General features: G+C 32.8%; 1 protein-coding gene across 1 annotated transcript; it reads right to left on the reverse strand.

The window, feature by feature from the left end:
- Positions 1–19: 19 nt before the first annotated feature.
- On the reverse strand, positions 20–22,037 carry LOC661190 (KN motif and ankyrin repeat domain-containing protein 2). The gene is made up of 10 exons (XM_967366.5): positions 21,844–22,037; positions 21,065–21,135; positions 16,808–17,019; positions 16,592–16,751; positions 14,096–14,316; positions 7,929–9,103; positions 4,320–4,529; positions 3,825–4,272; positions 482–682; positions 20–434 (listed from the first exon to the last, which is right to left on the reverse strand). The coding sequence occupies exons 2-10, from the start codon at positions 21,105–21,107 to the stop codon at positions 237–239; spliced, it is 2,868 nt and encodes a 955-aa protein (XP_972459.1). The 5' UTR covers positions 21,108–21,135; positions 21,844–22,037; the 3' UTR covers positions 20–236.
- Positions 22,038–22,051: the final 14 nt, after the last annotated feature.

Consider the following 22,051-nt stretch of genomic DNA (forward strand, 5'->3'; position numbering starts at 1 on the left):
TATTCTCATTTCTCCCCACTCAAAACGCAGTTATGTTTATTAGAGGTGAGTCTATTAATTACAAATATACAAATATAATACAAAAGAATTAAATTAAAAAACTGGAATGTAATTAATTAAATTAGTGATCGGGTAATTGGTCCCTACGCAACTACAACAAACATTATTCGTCTACCAGATAAAACTAGTTATGACACACCTTTAACAACTATTAAAACATTTAATAACAAGTTACACTACTTAGTAGTTTTAGTATCGGTTAAGGCACGATGACTGCTCCGTATAGGCAAGGGCGAAGACGGGGTTTTGGGGCTTGCCGGTTTCGATTTCTTTTTCCCGTGTATCATTTGGAGGTTTCTCTGATGAGCGTAGAGCAAAACTCCGATATGTCTGTGTCCAGCCTCCATTGCAATTTTGAGCGCAGTGCTACCATCCTGAAGGAAAAAATTAACAAACGAGTGGTGCCAACACCCAAACTTACGATATCGGTAATACTGGAGTCGCAATCTGATTGGTTCAAAAAGTGTTTCACTATTTCAACATGGCCGTGCTCGGCTGCGCACATCAGAGCAGTGCTGCCATCCTCGTCTTGGATGTTAATATCAGCGCCTGCTTCGAGCAACATTTTCACCATATCGAGCCGGCCATGACTCACCGCCAACATTAAGGCCGTCTGCCCGTGCTAAAAAAAATAATCAACTGAGAATCCTGGAAGTCAAGGGAAAAATAGCGTAAAGTTGAGGGTTAATTCGAAATTCAAAAAAATTTTAAGTCAGATAATATAATAAAGTGAGATTGGAAATATGTAGTAGCGTCAGAATTGAATCAAGTTTTTATTAATGCTCCATCCAATTTAGTCAACGATATAACAAAACAATCTTTTAAAAACAATATTAAATCTAATCCAAGCTCTATGTTCCTAATTCATTTTGTAGAAGAATTGCTAATTTTAATTAATAATAAACTAAAAAATAAAAGATCAGCGGGTCCCGATGAAATTCCGGTTTAAATCTTATTATAAAACCATTAAAACATATTATTAATTTAATAAAAACTGGAAAAATTATCGACCCGTCATTGTTCCCTTCTTATTCTTGAAAGTTTTTGAATATGCCTTACTAGACAGACTTCAAACATTTTTAAATAAACATAATATATTATCAAGAGATATATATTATCACTATCAGTTTATCTCGTGAAACTCAAGACAAAAAAATATGTAAAATAATGTAATAACAGGAGTACCTCAAGGGTCAATTTTGGGGACCATTTTATTTATTTTATATTATATAAATTAAATAGATCAATGTAAATTAGACTGTCATTATTCTCTGTATGCCGACGATTTATCTTTGATTATTACTGTATTACAAAAATACACCATCCTTAGTTAAAAGATCTGCTGGTATATTGAGTAAAATATATTTTTTTTTTAATGAAAGAGACATTTTAATAATCAAAAAACTAAAACTAATAATTTTAGATAATTCTCAACAATAAAAATACATAATGCAAAAGTTGGGGAATCCCCACTTTGAATAATAGTGTACTGACAGTATAAAAAAGTATCATTCGATGTATGGGTAAAATTTCTCTATGTGCCAAAGTAGTACACCACATTTTAATGAATTTGAAATTCTTCCTTTGACGTGTGTATTTATTTTTGGAAAATGGAAATATGTTCCTGTTTTTATCAGTAAAACTAAAATATACTACCCGCCAAAAAAATTTCTATATACCATGTGCTAGAATTAATGTTGTACATAATTAACCAAATTATCGTTTAATGGCCGGTTGGACCGGTTCCCTTAGAATTTGGCTTAATTAAATTCTACTTAAATAAAATGTCGCTTAAGTTACACATGCATTGCTCAAGCGAAAGTTTAGCTAAGCCACTGGTAAGCTGGGCTTTTGAACAAACTTATGTTGGTATATGAAAAATCTCTAAAATTGTGAGATTGTAAATACATGGTTTAAATCTTTGAATAGAGTTTAAAATCATATAAACACTACTGTTCATCACCTATTTGAATTGTGTAGTTCCGCCAAGTGACTCAAATAACTTTTTTCATGAAAAAAGATCAGACGAGGTATTTTACGCCAGAAAAAAAAATTGTGTTTGGTTATTATTAATAATTATAAAAATATTATTGAATGCAAAAAACCACGTGGCACCACGTGAAGAGAAAAAGAGAGAGCTTGGCAAAGAGTTTAACGTTCAGAATCCTGTAGGAATTTACAGGACTGCTGAAAAAAATATTTTGAAAATCAGGAAAAACTTCCACGCAGGCATGCCGTAGATGAAAAGACAAGTTGTTTCGAACTGGTGAATAAGCTCCATTATAATGGCTTCAATATCAGTATTTTGGGTAAACAGCTCTTCAAAGTTTTTCATTTTTAATTAGTATGCACTCTAAAACTTTCTTTCAACATCAATATTAGAACGAATAATGTGATGTAGGGGATGAAAATTTTAAATAGTATATAAAGTATATTAAGCTTAAATTTGCTAAACCGGTCCGTGCAATGAGCCAAACTGCTTAAACCTAGCTTAAAATTTAAGAATTGGTACAACCGGCCATAAGACTTTTTAATCAATTGCTTAGTAGGTTAAAAATGTATTAAAATATTCCACAGATTTGAATGTGATTTAATAGTATATTAAAAACAAGTTTCATAAGACCAGTCTTGCAGCACGAATTCAGTTTCAAAAACAAGTGGCGTTAGCCACAAGTTTTTTAGATTGATTGCTTCAAAGTCTTATGAAACGAATTTTTTATACATTTTTTTATTATTTACCCCTTTTTGCAGATTTTAAACAAAAGTAGTTTTTTTAGTCGTCGATTTAGGGATTTTTGTGACGGTTGGTAATATCTCAATTTTAAAAGTGAAAAATTGGTTTGAATTTTTGTTATATCCAAATTTTGTAAAAAAGTATAGATGATAATGAAGGTAATGTTGCATGAACGCCCCCTGAAATTTGTGAAATTACAAAAATATGGTCCCGAATTTGCTTCTTGCCAACCTAAAAATTTTCGTAAAATGTTCCGTCAAATAATGATTAATGACTACTATGAGATCGTACTTGATGATGTTGCGTGCCTATTAACGCATCAAAATAACAGCAAATTCCAAAAAAATATTTTTTACTTGCACAGCGCTTCGATTTTAACATATTTATATGTAATGTTTTTCTCTGTGTGTTCTTATACTTTTATAGTGACAATTCCTACATGTAAATGTAAATTTTCAAGGGAAATAAAGTATTATTATTAAATTGATTTCACAACATTAAAATCTGTTAGGTTGGTAATGTTCGCGCGCTTGTAATCCTCCGCCAAATTTTCACCTGTCATGTTATGTGGTCCTGTTAAATTTAAATCAAAAAACTGTGTGGAACATTAAGATTTGTTTTGTGTTTATGATCGTTTGTAGTTTGTGTATTAGTACATACTTGTGGTTTAAGTGGATTTTCGGTTCGAACAGTAAGGCTTGATGTTCACAATTATTATCAGGTGAGTACAGATAAAGTATTTAGCGATAAGCCATGGCTCAAGCGGCCAACACCGACCACTTAGTCAAACGAATGTTAAGCGTAGACTTGTTGATATTTCTTAAGTGAGCGAGCACTTACGCTTAGCGTAAACTTAAGCTCGAACGAAGCAACCGGACTTTTTCCCAATTATTCAATAAATAATTTTGTTATTATACAGTCATGATAGAGACAGAGACTAGACACAAAGACCCAAAGCAATTTTGTATTAAAACTGAATTTTTCTCAATTTGTCGTTTGTGCCTTTGATCCTCAATTTGTGTTGGCCAACCTGTTTTGCGCGTATGTTGACGTCAGCGAGCTGGAATAGCCTTCGTACGACGTTGGCGTGCGTCTGTGACCTGACCTCGGCCAGTGATACCAGCATGACGCTCGTGTAGCCAGCCTTGTTGGGTTTATTAATATCACAAACTTTTGAGTCAAGTAGAATGGACACAACGTCGAAATTCCCGTGCGATACTGCGTAATGCATCGCAGTGTTGCCACTTTCATCAGTCATATTAACAATATATTGGAGCAAAACCGAAGAGACTTCTTCAAAAGCGTCTAAATAGTCCTCGACATCTAGGGGATTCGCCGTATACAAGCTTGATATCTGGAACCACTCTTTCTGGACGATATTAACCGCGTTGTGGTTTTTGGGATTTTTCGTTTGACTTTTTTGGAGGGAGTCGTTCAGGACCTTCATCGCACCTTGCATTCCTTTGCTTGGCACCGCTCTGGAAAAATCGTTAGGACAATCAACTATCATTACTTATTTTCTTACTTTTTCCTGTGTTGTTGAGCACTAGCAGGGTTGAATAGCGCCGTTTCGGGTAGTGGCAGTGTTGATTCTTGGATTTGCACTTTTGTGGGGGCGGCAACGCCATTTTGAGCATGAGATTTTTCCCCTAATTTGAAATTGTGGGTGAGTTTATCAATGGGATTTGAGAGTTCGTTCGATGGGGATTTTCCGGACAAGTCGAGTCCTGATAATCTGCAAGGGGAAATGACAGCTCCGTTACGTAATAGTCGAATTTACCTCGTCAAAAGGATATGTTGATGCATGTAAGAGCAGTGAGCATTTTGTGAGCACTCTTTCGGGCTTAACATTCGGGTTCAAAACATAGCTTTATGGCGAAAAATTACGATAAAACTACGATAAGGGATGATTTTGTTTTGGTTCATCAATAGCTTTCAGACCTGGCGCAAGCGCAATGTGCGACGATTGGGGATGGTGGCGAACATCCCTTTTTGATAAAAAATTTAAAGTTTGTCTTTTAAAATTTAAATTTGGAATCTAATGATCTGATGATAATTATTTAGGTCTGAATTAATGAATTATGAGTTTTTTATAGTAAGCATGGCCATATACCTTATATATAATATATAATGAAAACCAATTACCCCTTACAAAATAAGGTAAGAATAGTAAGAATTAATTATAGTGGTCTGCAAAAATAGCTTTTTCCGTTCTTATTATTATCTATGCGTGATTATTATAAAAATGCATGTGAATCAAAATATAAACAAAAATTATTACCATACATAAACTTTTTTGTAATAGATATTTTAAATAAATTGTTGATTTTGCTTAAAACTACATATAACTGTAGATTTAATTATTGGGACAATAATTATGACAAATGTTATGATTCCTTCCAAAACTCTAAAAAATATTAAAAATGTAACTATACAGAGTGTTTCGCGAGGTAGTGCACATATTTTAATCATAGATTAAAGCATTACAAGTAAACTGACCCATATTTTAAACGTTTTATTTGGGAATTATTGGCCTACAAAAGGTGATTCTTTTAGGGCCTGCATTAGAAACTTTTTAACTTCTAAAAAAACTAGAGCTTTAAAATTTTGTATACGATCCAAATCGGCCATTCCGAGTTCAACTAAATTATTTACAAAATGGCTGAGCTTCCCGAACTACGACAAATGTGCGCCAACTTTGAAATTTTAAATAGTAACCAAACATTTTTATTGCATTTTTGAATTGACCTTCTCAAACTATGTAAAATTTACCCAAGTTGTTGGTACTTATATATCATATTATTTGACATATGACAATTTTTTTGTTAAAATTTGCATTTGCAAGGGTTTATTTAAAATATCACAGCCCTTGAACCGTTTGCGATAAGTAAATATTTTTCCTTGCATTCGATAACCGACTTTTCGAAGAACCTTCTAGAATTTTCAAAATTGTCAACTGCCAAAATTCAAGGCTAGTGCGATTTTTTCAAAATGGTTATCAAAAATCGGCTATAACTCAGTTTTTTTTATTGGATCGACCCTATTTTTTTAATGGTAAGGAAAAGAACAATAATATTTATGGTGATTTTTATCTCTTACAGTTTTTGAAAAAAATTACAAAAAACGGATTTCGTAATTTTTATAGTTAATCAAGTAGACCTTGAAAATAGTCAACAATTTTCAAGGCAATAAGAAATTTTTTGACAGAAAAATGTCTATTTTTTCATCAAGATGCGTTTAGATAAAATTATTTTTAATTAAATCTTACTTTTAATAAAATTTTAACAAATTAAGTAAGAGCACTGACATTTTAGAAATGTACATAATTGGAGCTGCTCTTTATGAAACTGGTAATTATTGTTTCGTGGACCCCTGAGGAAGCCCCCAAAAAATTTTAACTAAAAAAATTAAATCAGAAGCTTGGATGAATTCAGATTTTTGTGAAAACTTTTTTGAAAATGTATTGTTTTGTCGATTTTTCAAATTTTTCCAATTTGGATGAAAATTGCTGGAAAGGTCATAATTGACGTCCTTCATATTTTCGGTAAAGGAATCTGAGTGAGAGTCAAAAAAATAAATTTTTAAAAGGACATGTCACATACAATCGGACCAACTCTCCTATGGTGACATTCAGTAAAGCTTAAAAATAGTCATATTTTTTTCGAAGTATTTTGGTTTTAAATTTTTAATATTTATTTTTCTATTTTTTCCTTAGCAATCGTTTTAATTGTTTTCAATGATGTCAAGTTTAATTTATTGTTTAATTTGCAACACAATAAGATGCTTACTGATATTTTTGTAACAGATATCTGTTTAGTGTAATTAGATTTGTCGCTTCCGCTAAAAAAAGCTCAAAATTTTTTTCTAAAGTGCCAAAAACTCAAAGAAATCTAACTTTGAAGAGCCTTATCTCGTGAATAAAAGTTCAAACAATTTTTGCCATTGGAGTTTTTAACTTAGTTTGATGTCCGTTATCCGAGACTTTTGAATCACCGTCTATATTTACGACCTTTATAAGAAAAAAAATCTCAAATGATTTCCTGGAGGTTCTTAACTTCTTTATCTTACCATCAAGAAGAGTCTGTATACAGGGTGCTCAAAAACTGGCGCACCAACTCAGTGGTACGTTGTTGAGAAGCATGTGTAGATCACGGGAAAAATCTTGAAAAAAATTCCTAAAGTCATATTTTAAAAAATCTGGAGCTACAAACTTATTTTGTTAACTTCTTCAGTTTTCATTATTTTTTTAAGTTTTTATGTTTCACACTAGGTAATCGTTCCCTAACACAACGATGAATAACTATTTTTAAATTTCCCATCAAACTTTAGCAGTTTTTTTAATTTAAAAAAATTAAAATTTATCAAAAAAATCACATTTTGTAGATACGCCAACGCTGGGAATTATTTGCTAGGAAACCGTTTCAAAAATAATTTATTTTTATTGTTGATCAAATTCTATTACGATCGCGACTGTTAGACAACGTTGCCACATATCATTTATTTAAAATTCGTTATTTATCAATAACTTTAATACAAAGATTTTTTTACTATTTTTACCTTTATATGTAAGCAATTCTTTACCACACTCCATTAAGTTGGTGCACCGGTTTTTGAGCACCCGGTATGTGCCTACAGATACGATTTAAATAGATTAAATGTAATAATAATAACAAAACACAAAAAGAAAATTAATTAATTTTAAATTAAATTAAAAATAAATCATTAAAAGAATCTATACGTGATGAAAGCAGACATCTTCATATTCATACTAATTTAAAATATTTCCTTGCGGACCAGTGTTATTTATTATTATTTTATTCAATTTCATTTATTTTTTATATTTACCAGAAAGATAAACAAATGTGTTATAAAAAAGTCATTTGCAATTAGCAATTAAAATTACGTAAACAATTTAACGATATTTAAAATATTTCGTACACCTACTTAACAGCGATTTTCCTTACGGTTCCGCGTTTGAAATAATTGCGCTTAAGTGTTTTTCCTAACACAGACAAATCGTTAGGCTATTGTCCTGTAATGTTTTTGATGGTCAACGACCTCCAATCCCACGTAATAAAATAATATAACATTGAATCAATAATAAGGTCATGCAAGCGATGAAATAAAAACCCACCCTTGAGTCGGTGACCCTGGCGATGAATAAATCTTCGTGTAAGTGTCCTGTCTTCTAAACTTCCTATTTTCCACCGGAGTGGTCGGTATCTGGGGCCTTGGAATTTTCGACATAAAACTCGTATCCTTCTTACCGACTTCGTCCTTCTCCCTATTTGTACACTTCGCACATACTGTTTTATCATCGCAAGTGTTGGACCCTTTGTCGGCCAATTTCTTGCGTTCTTTGGCTTCGCAAGCAGCGATCAGATCTTTGGTATCGGTGTCTTTCGAGACGGAATTGCTTTCATACTGCGTGTTCTTGTGGAGTTGTTTGGCTTCGTGTTGGCACGCTTTTGAGTGCGTTTTCACTTCGCACTGGCAGGCCTTCCCAACCCCCGTAGCTTCGTACTGTGAGGCTTTAGAGACCCCGAAGCTTTCGTACTGGCACGCCACTGTCCGATTCCTCGAGCTGAAATTCAGCGGGGCTTCGCCCAAATTGAACGACTTGCTCCTGGGCCCCATTAGGGACGCCAGCGAGACGGGGCTCGTGTGCTTGTCTTCGCTGCTGTCCGGCCCCACCCCCACACTGCATTTACAAACGCTGCATTTTTCGCAAATTATATCACTGATCGTGTCGTCAGACGTCCCGATGTTGTAAACTTCCACGGTTTTTTGCACGCTAAAATCGCGATTTTTCGGGACTGCCGACACGCTAGCGTGCGAGTAATACTTCTTGGTTTCGGGGGTTTGTGTGTGTGTCTCGATGGTTGGTTTTTCGGTTGTTTGACTAGCGACACCTCGGATTTCTTTGAGAAGAGTTTGGGACGATCGCGAGATGTTTTTGGATAAATTTTGACTGTTCATGAATTTGATTTTCTCGTTGAACCATTTATCCACTGTGAGGTCGTCCAGAGTTGCCGTCGAGACGTTTTTAGTGTTGGGGTTTTGGTGGCCGACGCCGATATTTCGGGTCAGGACGCCACAATTCACCCCGAAGTCTTTTCGGGGCGGGGGTGGAGGCGCCTCCTTTGAGTCGAGGGTGTCAATGTTGGTAAACGATTGCGATTTCAATCGATTGTTCTGGGGGGATTGCCGGAGATAATTTGCGTTTATTGTGTTGTATTTTTGCGTTTCATCGGATTTTAGTTGGAGGTGCAGACGGCGGTTTTCCTCCCTTAACGAGGATAATTGCTCCTGCGAAAGCAGAATTAATAAGACAATTACAAGCTTCCATCGCGACGCAGTTAATGGATTTCACCACCGAATGGCCGCTTTTAAGGCTTCTTCAATTGATGATCGTTTTAAGATTAATTTAATTAATGCTTGTGGGAATTTATTTCATTCAAAATGTTTATTGATTGTTGGGTACAAAGTTTAAGTCTGTTCTGAATTGTTATTGAAAAAAGGTTTTTCAATCTTGATTTGCAACTATCCGTCTTCAGGTTCAAGCTAATAAACTCTGATTTTTATACATATACAGTGAAATCTCCAATGAGCGGACATCGATACATTTTTTGTCCGGTTAATGGAGACACAGACTAAATTAATTTATTAAAGAGTTAGTAGCATGATACTATTTGGCACAATAACAACAGTTATCATGTATTTCTTGATAATTATAAATTATATAATTTAAACTTTCCTAGCTACCCTTAAAAAATATTTTTTTAAAGTCTCCTTTACTTGCTCATTTTTTTTGCAAATTTCCTGCATCTGGTTTGTTTTGCCCCAGAAAATATATTTTTTTCTTACAACAAACGCTTTTTTATGTGTTTTTATTTATTTTTATGTATTTACCATGATAACGCTGCATGAAGAATGCAATCATGTACTAACGAATGCATATAGACACCCTAAGACCTAGTGCAAATAGGAACTAGTGCAATATTTCATTCAAAATGTTTATTGATTGTTGGGTACAAAGTTTAAGTCTGTTCTGAACTGTTATTGAAAAAAGGTTTTTCAATCTTGATTTGCAACTATCCGTCTTCAGGTTCAAGCTAATAAACTCTGATTTTTATACATATACAGTGAAATCTCCAATGAGCGGACATCGATACATTTTTTGTCCGGTTAATGGAGACACAGACTAAATTAATTTATTAAAGAGTTAGTAGCATGATACTATTTGGCACAATAACAATAGTTATCATGTATTTCTTGATAATTATTAATAATATAATTTAATTTAACTTAATATAATTTAAATTTTCCTAGCTACCCTTAAAAAATATTTTTTTAAAGTCTCCTTTACTTGCTCATTTTTTTGTAAATTTCCTAGACCTGGTTTGTTTTGCCCCAGAAAATATTTTTTTTTCTTACAACAAACGCTTTTTTATGTGTTTTTATTTATTTTTATGTATTTACCATGATAACGCTGCATGAAGAATGCAATCATGTACTAACGAATGCATATAGACACCCTAAGACCTAGTGCAAATAGGAACTAGTGCAATAATAACATATATAAGTTTAACCTCTTCTGAGGTTATTGATTGAATCCGAATCAATTTAACATCGAAACAAAATATGTACCCCCTTATATGATTCCCTGAATTTTCCGATTTGTCGTAATAATAACACACGCGCGCCTGACGGAATGTCCGCTTGAAGGAGAGATTTTGGTTTCAACGAATTGCACTGTCCGCGTCCTGTTATTGGAAAGTCCGTTTAAAATAGAATCTATTCCATTTAAAATACAGGGCTAACAAAAATGTCCATTTGTCAGAGGGGTCCTCTTAGGAGGTGTCCGTTAAAAGAGATTTCACTGTTTATAAAAAATTTTTTTCTTAACTTAGACCTATACTTACTAATTGAATTAAAATAACTTTATTGATCATAAAACTTTTAATTTTGTAAGTGTTCTGAACACTCCGCTGCAGTGATGTCCGGTGGAATTTTGTCTTTTTATTATTATTTTGTCAATTATTGTATACTACAAACAAGGTGTTCAAAAACCGGCGCACTAACTCAGTGGTACGTTGTTGAGAAGCATGTATAGATACGGAAGAAATTCCTAGTCATATTTTAAAAAATCTGAAGTTAAAACTTTTTTTGTTAAATTCTTCAATTTTCATTATTTTTAATGTTTCTATGTTTCACACAAAGTAATCATTTCCTAACACAATTATGAATAATTATTTTTAAATTTACTATTAGAGTTTAGCAGTTTTTTTAATTAAAAAAAAACACTAAATTTATCAAAAAATGACAATTTATAGACGTGCCGTGTCAACACTGGGAATTATTTTCAGGGAAATCGTTTCAAAAACAATTTATTTTTATTGTTGAAAATTGATCAAATCGTTAGACAACGTTGCCACATAATTTATTTAAAATTCGTTATTTATCAATAACAATAATACAAAAGATTTTTTTACTATTTTTACCTTTATGTGTAAGCATTACTCTACCACATACCATTGAGTTGGTGACCAGGTTTTTGAGCACCCGGTACATACAGAGTGTTTCCAAAATTAGCTACAATACACACTTATGTTTTTTTTAATAGAATAGCCTATATTTGTTGCTTTTTGGATGTAGCTTATAACACTGATGTTTCTAATCTAAATTATTATTGGTCGATTTTGCTTAGTTTTTGAAACAAAAATTACAGTGGAACTCGGTTATAACGAACACGCTCCAGGGACTTGAGAAAATGTTCGTTGTAACCGAACGTCGACCTTATGGTGTAATTTTCAACTTAAATAAATTCTAAAGCTTGGAATAGATACACGAAATAAAATATTAATCTAATTAATTAAGAAAAATACATTTATGTTTGATAATTTGCCAACAATTCAATAAATAAATTTTTAATTTTATGGCTAAATTTAAAAATTTCTGATTACTTTGTGTTCATGTGCTCCTAGGAATCTTGCTATATGATGGAAAATATTTATTGTTTCCTAGAACGTAACAAACTGAAATAACTAAAATTTTAATATTTATGGCGATTTTTTAAATCCCCGTATAAACAACAAATGATTCGTTATGGAGTTTCTATGGTTATGGTATGGTTTACTATAGTAACGACTCATTTGGAATCTTTGAGATCTTTTGAGAAGCAAAAACAAAAAATAGGGTGACCATTTAACTTTTTCAAGTTATTCAACTTTTAATAAACTTCTTATTTTTTTTCGTTCCTAATCGCATGCGCAGAACAATTGATAAAGATTTAAGTTTGAACTTTTCCCTTTAAAGTGGTGAAAGTCCTACTTTTCTAGAATTTTCAGTTCTTGAGTGTAAAGCGTGTTTTTGTGAAAAAATTAAATTATTTAAAAAACTATGCAAAATCAACTAATACATATTCAGATCAAAATCAGCATTAAAAGTTCGTCCAAAAATGCAATAAAATTTCGGGTGTTCAATTAAAAAACATAAATTTGTATTGCAGATGATCTCTGAAACACCCTGTAATCCTGTATATTTGAAAATTATTTAGGAGATTAGTATCTACGGTTTTTGTAGATAGACAGACTTTTTCAACTCGCTGAGAACCCCTGTATGTAAAATCATCCGGAATCAAGAAAACCGCAATATTCCGAATAGTTTTTTAAATTTTTTTATTTGTTGGCAATTTTCTCAAAAATTATTAGTCGCAGGACAAAAAAGATAATAATTAAATAATTAATCCGTTGACGTTTTCTTGCGCTTTTACGGACTTTAGAGAGTTGGAAAAGTGCATAAAACGTTCTTGAAACGAAGTGGAAAAAATTGGTACTAGTAAATTTTCGATTATATTTCCAAAATTAGCTACAATACACACTAATGTTTTTTTTAATAGAATAGCCTATATTTGTTGCTTTTTGGATGTAGCTTATAACACTGATGTTTCTAATCTAAATTATTATTGGTCGATTTTGCTTAGTTTTTGAAACAAAAATTACAGTGGAACTCGGTTATAACGAACACGCTCAAGGGACTTGAGAAACTGTTCGTTGTAACCGAACGTCGTCCTTATGGTGTAATTTTCCCGTTAAATAAATTCTAAAGCTTGGAATAGATACACGAAATAAAATATTAATCTAATTTCTTAAGAAAAATACATTTATGTTTGATAATTAGCCGACAATACAATAAATAAATTTTTAATTTTATGGCTGAATTTAAAAATTTGATTACTTTGTGTTCATGTGCTCCTAGAAATCTTTCTATATGATGGGAAATATTTATTGTTTTCTAGAACGTAACAAACTGAAATAAATAAATTTTAATATTCATGGCGAATTTTTAAATCCCCGTATAAACAACAAATGATTCGTTATGGAGTTTCAATGGTTATGGTATGGTATGGTATGGTAACGACTTATTTGGAATCTTTGAGAAGCAAAAACAAAAAATAGGGTGACCATTTAACTTTTTCAAGTTATTCAACTTTTAATAAACTTCTTAATTTTTTTCGTTGATAAAGATTTAAGTTTAAACTTTTCCCTTTAAAGTGGTGAAAGTCCTACTTTTCTAGAATTTTTAGTTCTTGAGTGTAAAGCGTGTGAAACACCCTGTAATCCTGTAAATTTGAAAATTATTTAGGAGATTAGTATCTAAGGTTTTTGAAGATAGACAAACTTTTTCAACTCGCTGAGACCCCCTGTATGTAAAATTATCCGGAATCAAGAAAACCGCAATATTCCGAATAGTTTTTAAATTTTTTTTATTTATTGACAATTTTCTCAAAAACTATTAGTGGCAGGACAAAAAAGATAATAATGAAATAATTAATCCGTTGACGTTCTCTTGCGCTTTTATGGACTTTAGAGAGTTGGAAAAGTGCATAAAACGTTCTTGAAACGAAGTGGAAAAAATTGGTACTACTAAATTTTCGATTATATTATTCATTATGCAAACCGTTTTCGAGTTTTAAAATCTCAACCTCTATTATGCGAAACCCTTGCCGGCAGCAAAGACATTCCAACACATTATAAAATTTGTATAATACAGCTTTAGGTAAATCGGAATGCTATTATTTAATGATAGAAAGTTTCGCAAACATTCTCGATAAGTTAACAGAGCAAATCACAACAAATGTTTTCTATTAAAAACATATCGATTTTAATACGAAAAATATGTGAAAAGACTGACAAAAGCTTTCCAACAATCAATAATAAAATTTCGATCTGCGGTAAAAATGAGCTTAATCTAGCGTAAAACCGGAAGTGCAATATTGATTTGTAGCGGCGAACCTACCTTGAGTTGTGGTATAAGTTTGACTTGGTCTTCAAGCTGTTTGGTTCTTTCTAAGCTGATGGCCATCTGTTCCCTTATGCTTTGTAGGGCCAAAGGGCTCAAGCCGCATGACTCTATACTGACCGTATCGAAATCGCGATTTGTTGTTTCTGGCAGCACAGTCATACTCGAACCGGAGACCGAGGACATCGAAGAATTCGATGGCACCCTTTTGATGGTTTCTGGACATAGCAAAGTTCGGTTAAAACATCGCACCCAAACACAATAAAAATTCTCAGATAAGTTCGGATCGATGTAAATTGTCCTATCTATGTAAATAATCAGTGTCCGAATCGCAACGTAACAAAATATTAAAACACTAGAACACACGCGGTACAGGTCGAAGCGTTCCATTTTCGAAATGTATAGTTTGCTTCATTGTTAAAAATTATTTAACGAAACAGGAAAGTTGTAAAGTTAGCGAGGTATAACAAGCGCGTGCGCACACGCAAATTACTCAGTTATCTTGCGAGGGATCATAGTGTGGAACGAGTGATCCCAGGCTTTCTTCTTGGATTTTTTTCCATCGGAATTGAGAACAGTTAGAGTGCGAGAACACCGAGCATCAGGTGGTTAATTAGATGCATGCGGGCCTGAAGGGGCGGACCTTTCCCCTTTTGAATTTCACGCATACTTTTTCAGGATCCGGTTTGTTGGGAAACTACTCGTACACCAATATTGACAAACTAAATACTCTCAATGTCACAACCCTAGCACATTTTATTAACACTGCCGCTACACTCGAATTAAACCATCCAACAGCACACAAAGGTGGGGCTAGAATCAATGCAAATGCTTCATTGTGTTATTTATCAGAAAACGGCACCAGAATTACAATATGAGCATCAGATAAGGCGCACTGTTGACCTGTGGAACCAAAACCAATCGCGGTTTTCCGAACGAAAATATGGAAAACATAGCTCAGCTTTTTTCACCGATTTAAAGTTAGTCAGGTTCTACTGTAGCCACACAAATTTTGAACAGTTTTACGTATTTGTTTGTTCATACAGCGTGCTCAAAAACTGGCGCACCAACTCAACTGGTTACATATAAAGGTAGAAATAGTAAAAAAATTCTTTTTATTAAAGTTATTGATAAATAACGGATTTTGGATAAATGATATGTGGCAACGTTGTCTAACAGTCATGATCGCAATAGAATTTGAGCAACAATAAAAATAAATTATTTTTGAAACGGTTTCCTAGGAAATAATTCCCAGTGTTGGCACATCTACACATTGTGATTTTTTGGATGTATTTAATTTTTTTAATTTTTTTAAATTAAAAAAACTGCTAAAATCTGATAGTAAATTTAAAAATAATTATTCATCGTTTTGTTACGGAACGATTACCTGGTATGAAACATAAAAACATAAAAAAATAATGAAAACTAAAGAAGTTAACACAATAAGTTTGTAGCTCCAGATTTTTCAAAATATGACATTAGGAATTTTTTCAACATTTTTCCCGTAATCTGCACTTGCTTCTCAATAACGTACCACTGAGTTGGTGCGCCAGTTTTTGAGCACCTGTATATATATCAAGAAGAAGATTTTTGCTTATAAATTAGGATTTTAAAATTTATAAAAGCTTTGGAAACAGTGTTCAATTTAAGAAAGTAATTCTGTAATGTCGTATTATTATGACTTATGACTAATTTATAAGCAAAAATATTCCTTTGATAGAAAAACATTATTTTTTACTTTGTAGTGCACCTTTTAAATAAAAGCTTTTTTCTAAAAAAACATTTTTTTAATTTTTTTATTTATTATTTATTGCTTTTTAGTTTTTACTTATTCTAAACGTTTTTTCTCTGAGATTTACATTCGCCCTATTATTGTAATACCATTATTTTGCTGATTTGTGCAAACATGTTTAGTGGCATGTGATAGAAAACAGCTGTTGAAAGCACATCCTAACCTCTGTTCTGTGTCTATACTCTATCGTCCAAGATAAATGAATTTAAAAAAAATAGCGACATTTGTTTGTAACGAAACGTAATGAAAATGATTAGGTATTAATGTATTTCCCAATGACCAACATACCGTTAATGTTGGTATATGTTACGGTATGTACACCCCATTTAACGCCTTTAGGGGGTATTTAACCACATAGTATTGCATTGTCACGCAGATTAAGTAAATATGCAAAATTTCAATTCATTGGGACAACGGGAACCCTTTCAAATTTGGCTCCAAAAATATGAAACAGACAGACAGACAACAAAGCAAGTTAAATAAAAACTTTTAATAACAAGTTTCCAGTTTGTTTTCAATTCGCAGTTTTTTGCCTTTAAGATCGAAATACGAAGAAAAATTGAAATGTGGCCAGTGTTTTAAGTTTTAAATTTTTGCACGACTATTGGAAAAAAGTTAAGTCGCTGTGTCGGTTTATGATAGGGCAATTTGCTATTGAATTTTCCGTGTTTGTTGTTGTTGTGGGTGCGAAGTTCACTGACCTGAAACGGCTGTAACATCTGGTAAATTATTGTACAATTTGTTTTTGGAACGTTGCAAAGTCCTTTCAAAATCCGAGATGGCATCATCAAACGCATCTTGACTTACGGGAATCTGGCTGCTAGTCTGGCTTATTTTCGGAGTTTCCTGTTCTTGAATCGTCTAAAAAACAGAAAAAAACTCTTGTATCCCAACTCGTTATAACCCTGTCTCAGTACTTTATAACTTTGCTCTAAAGCGGCCAGAACCGGGGGCGTAATTCCCAACAAAACTTCCATCGATTGTCGTTGTCGTCGTCGATCTTTTCGTCGTTTGATCGATCCCGTTCTGTCAGCCTCTTGGCTGATTGTTTCGCAGTAGCGGACGAAGTCCAAATCGATGTGGTAGCCATAAGGGCAGCAATTACACATACTGCCGTCCCAGATGTACCCTAGAAAAATTCAAATAGTGCATCCCTAATTGGCGCTTCCAAATTTAATTGCGGCATCAATCAGAGGAAATGAAGTCATTTAAACTCCGACTCTAAATTTAAGTTTCATCATTTACCGGAAAATCATCCAAATAACTATAAATCTCGGACGCAGCCTAAAGACACGCCTTTGACATTTTCAAGACCTGTTTATTGCCGGATCCCCACGGAAATGAATAGTGGCAATAAATATCACAGTTTAGGTCTAATCTTATCTCCTCAATTTTTATTTTGACCAAGTACACGCCCGTTAGCAAAACTATCCGCAAAATAGGTCATTTTTCAGCTGAAAATTAAGCAATTTTCGATTTAATTAAAAAAATCGGCGAACTAGAAATCATCCTTAACGGGCCAAAAGAACGTAAACTTTGATTTAATTCAGTGTTTTTTGACGAGATTTTGCAAAATAAGTGATCTTTTTTCTCAGAAATAAACCTAACGAAAAACTGCTAACTTTGCGGTCTATATACAGGGTGATTCTTTTAGGGCCTATAATACAGCTACAGCTTTAAAATTTTGTGCACGATCGAAATCGACCATTCCAAGTTTAACTAAATTATTTTCAAAATGACGAGAAACTGACGCGAATATTTTAAATTTTAAATAGTAACTACACATGTTTACTGTATTTTTAAATTCAACTTCTCAAACTGAATATAATTTACCCAAGTTGTTAGTACTTATCTGTCATAATTGTTGATATATGCCATTTTTCTTGTTAAAATTTTGATTTTCAGGGGTTTATTTAAAATATCATAGCCTTTGAACCCTTTGCGGCAAGGTAATAATTTTTTTTGAGGAGTCTTCTAGAAATTTCAAAATAGTCACGTGTCAAGGCTAGAATGAGTTTTTCAAAATGATTGTCAAAAAATGGCTATACCTTTTTTTAATGGAACGACCCTGATTTTTAACGGCAATCGAAAGAACATCGATATTTATCTTGACTTTTATCAACACGTCCTATACTTATCTCTTACAATATTTTAAATAATCACAAAAACGGATTTTAATTTGCAAAATGGTCAACAGTTATTAAACTTCAACATTTTATTTGGCGCACCGACAAAACAGCCCACCGACAAAAAAGCCCCCGACTAAATAGCCTGGCAACAAAACAGCCCACTGCTAATATTTAAAAAGGTAATAGTATGGACTAAAATAAAAAAATAAGTCTAAATGTTTGCAAAGTATTTAGACAAACGATTAGGCCTGGTAGTATTTCTTGGTATGTTCACAAAAACATTTAAGTCAACATTCACAGCCGGCTGTGAATATTGTCAAATATGTATAAAATACAAAAAAAGTGCTTATTCAACTAATTTTTTTATCTGTTTGAAATTTTGACTTACTTTTTGCTGTTTCAAAACTATGTAAACGCCAACGTCGCATTTTATCAAATTATTTTTTTAAACAAGATTAATAAAAATGTAAAATAGTTAGTAATGATTATTAAAACTCATTAACACTATAAATTAGGTAATTAGCTATTAATTTTTTGAAGTGCCTAAATAATTTATAACTAATTTTGAGAGAAACTGCGACGTTGGCGTTTACATAGTTTGCAAACAGCTAATAAGAACAACTACAAATTTTTGTCTTTGTTTATTTTTAATTTATTTGTTTCCACCATTTAGAATTTAGAACAATTTTTTTAGTCGGTTTAGTGATCGTATAATTTTTTATGCGATGAACGTCCAACTGTGGTTGAAATAAGCTATTTTATTAATGGGCTATTTTGTCGGTGGGCCATTTTGCCGCGGGTTCTTTTGTCGGGTCACGATTTTATTTATTTTTTAGCTTGTTCATTATCGAATAATATTTAATTATGGTTTGTTATAACTTAGTGAATTAATTATGTAAAGTAACATAGTCAGTCTGCCATCGAATTTTGAATTTCTTCAATGAAAATGGTAGACAAATAGAAGATTTCTTTTAATTAGTATCATTAATAGCATATCTTTATCGTATTTTTCGTAAGTTCATTCGATTAAAAATTAAAATAATAAGCTAAAATTCCGTTTTTGCGATTATTTCAAAAACTTTAAGGAACAGATATAGGAGATGTTAATAAGAGTCTCCCTAAAATTCGATGTTCTTTTGATTGTCATTGAAAAAACTGTTATGATTTTTTGATCATACATTCAAAAAATCGTAGTAGCCTTGACATTTGACAACTGACAGTCCTGAAGATTTTAGAAGACCCTTTGAACCTTTAGTTATCAAATCCAAAAAGAATTATTCACTTATTGTAAAGGGTTCAAGCATATGTCAATTTGCATATGTCAAAAACTATGACAAATAAGTACTGAGTACATTTTACTCAATTTCAAATAGAAATTCAAAAATGCACTAAAACTAGATGGTTTCCATTTAAAATTTCAAATTTGGCGCTAAGTTTTCATCGTCCCGGAAAATAACGAAATTTTCGATGTAATTAATAATTTTTTGGTATGTTTTAACGAACTCACTAGAAACAGCCCAAGAGAACATCAGTTGGCTCTAATTTAGCAGATTTAATATGGAAAAATAAATGAGTTTCTCTCTCAAAATTAAGATGATAAGTCTTTCGAAAAATGCCAAAAAACGTCAGTTTCTAAGTAATTTGGTCATTTTTTGAAGAAATTTTAAAAGAATAAGTGAGTTGCTTGTTTCACACCAAAACAGTTATTTTTCTACTCTATTCTAGCCCAATTATGTCAAAAGTAACAATATTTTTGACCATGTTTATAATTTTTTGCTGAAAAATTTCGTGAGAAAAGTGAATTTTTCATTGAAAGATATTCTTTCATTTATTTCATTTCAAATTTTACACTGAAATTGCCATGAGGAGAAGACACAGAGAATGGTCTTAAGGTTTTGAAAAACCGATAATCAATGTAAAAACTCTGGTTTGCGTTTATCTTCTAATCATTTTTATGACGGTACACCCTATCTTAGGAAATGTTTTTTTTTGTTGTAAATTGTGCCGTTTTTGTCTAGTCTCCGCACGAACGTCTGCACTTTCAACTTTCGAAATTATTTAAATAAATGAGTTGAAATGCCGGTATTTCCAAAAGTCAATATTGCAAATGTTTTGTTTGCAACAAAGTTAAAATTTTTGTAAATTAAGACCAAATGTCCACTTTTTGCCAATTTTTTTCTCGATAACTGTGGTCCTAATTTTGGGCAAATTATTTGAAAAAATCTGGTCACAGAGAAACATACCTCGGGCGAGTACCATCTGATGATCGTGTTTTTGGGCGCTTTGAGCTCATTAAAATGTCAAATATTCATAATTTGTTTACGATAAACGTGCTACTGACAGACACGCTATAAAAACGTTTCACGTTCGATATTTATTATGGTAGCATCTGTCTTCCCATGGAGTTTAAACGTCATTAAGCCCTATTCGTCTAGTGTGAAATTAATATGCGGTTGAGCGAATGGTTGGGGTTTATGCTAACAAAAAATTATAAATGTTTGTTGGGTTGGGGCTCCAGGTGAGAAAACTCCGACATTGACTTGTACACAGTAAACTAATTAATTAAGTTTGACGTTAGTTTGATTAATGAAGTTGAAAGAGTTAAGTCGGGTAAACGCGAGTGTCATCTTGTGATTATCTCGTGTAAAATTAGACAAGTCGTTGAACTTAAATTACCAACTCTAAGTTAGGAAAGTTTGGAAAATAATAGCACGGTATTGACAGGTGGGTGTTGAATAAGTTTTCTAGTTTCGGAAAGTTATCCCGGTTTCATGCGAGCTCATCCCGCGGTTATTTATAATTTCTGGGAATAATTCATTTGATTTTAAAATAAACGCGCCTTAATTGACCCTTGTGTAATAAAAACAAGGCCAAGTGGGCGCACTGCTAGAAAGTACTCTTCACACCTGCACACCCTTATCCAAATATTGACCAAATCAACATAAATAGCTTTACAAGCGAGTGAGACCCGAATTGGTCTGATTAAAAATTAAAGCACACGATTTGAGGATTTTGGAGAAAGTTGCGCCGCTTTCGATTACTTACCATTGTCGTTTGCAGTCCTATAGCTTTGCGAGTATGATGACATTGTCAGTTATCTTCCAGAATTTGCACAACTACAACAAATCGATAGTAACAATCACTTAATCAGGGATCTGTTGTTTTATCAGATAAGATTGTTATTAAGCGCGAACAAATTCTCGCATATGGAAGTCATTTACCTACGCTATTTCGAGTCAAATATTTAAAATGGGATTTTTTCATTTATTTTCAACGCGCCGAAAGGTTACACTTTTGATTTTTATTTGATACGAGAATAGGAGCGCGTCTAAAAGGTCACCATCGAGTAAATCAATTGCCGTTCAAAAATTCATAAACCTCAATCTGACCCGATTTAACCCCACGGAAAACGAATTTCCCACCCACGTGGTGCATAAAAATGACACTTGACCCAGAAAAGGTGGGTGAATAAAACAACACACTTTAAAGAAAGTGGAGAAATTTTGCCTTTGTAATAATTAAGTTTGTTGACTTAATTTAGCCTTGCGGTCCGCTAATAAAACTAATCCCATTGTACCGAATATTAGCGCAAATATTGTTACAACAGGTGCTTTGACGCATTTGTTTATTTGCAAATAACAGTTAAGCGATTATAAACCAATAAATAGGCGTAAAAGTAAGAAAATCATCGCTAAAAATAGCGTTTTCCAAACAGGTATTCGCTAAATAATTTATGCAAAACGGAATTCGATTAAAATGTATTGTCGAGTTTAAATATCGCCAGATGTGCGTATTGTAATACCAGGAAATCAACAAACGCCTACCAAATTCCAAAGAACTTTTCAAAAACGACACAAAAAACCGCCAATTCAAGCCGCTCAACTTTCACTTGAAAAAATTTAAATACATCGTCGCGTTTCCACGCACTTTTCATTTAGAATTTACACGAAATCACATCTTTTGCTTGTTGCTTTCCGAAATTGTCAACATACACACTATTCCACACTTCTTCTAAGAAAGATAACTTCACAA

This window comes from Tribolium castaneum, chromosome 10 (genome assembly GCF_031307605.1).
Source record: "Tribolium castaneum strain GA2 chromosome 10, icTriCast1.1, whole genome shotgun sequence".
Taxonomy (NCBI): domain Eukaryota; kingdom Metazoa; phylum Arthropoda; class Insecta; order Coleoptera; family Tenebrionidae; genus Tribolium; species Tribolium castaneum.

What these genes read in the sequence shown, in the direction of transcription:
- LOC661190 (XM_967366.5), bottom strand. Translation starts at nt 21,107, where the DNA reads ATGTCATCATACTCGCAAAGCTATAGGACTGCAAACGACAATG. An exon ending in CCAGGGTCACCGACTCAAGG is followed by an intron (nt 4,530 to 7,928) that starts GTGGGTTTTTAT and finishes TTCCCCTTGCAG; the next exon opens with ATTATCAGGACTCGACTTGT. An exon ending in GCTCAACAACACAGGAAAAA is followed by an intron (nt 4,273 to 4,319) that starts GTAAGAAAATAA and finishes CGATTTTTCCAG; the next exon opens with AGCGGTGCCAAGCAAAGGAA.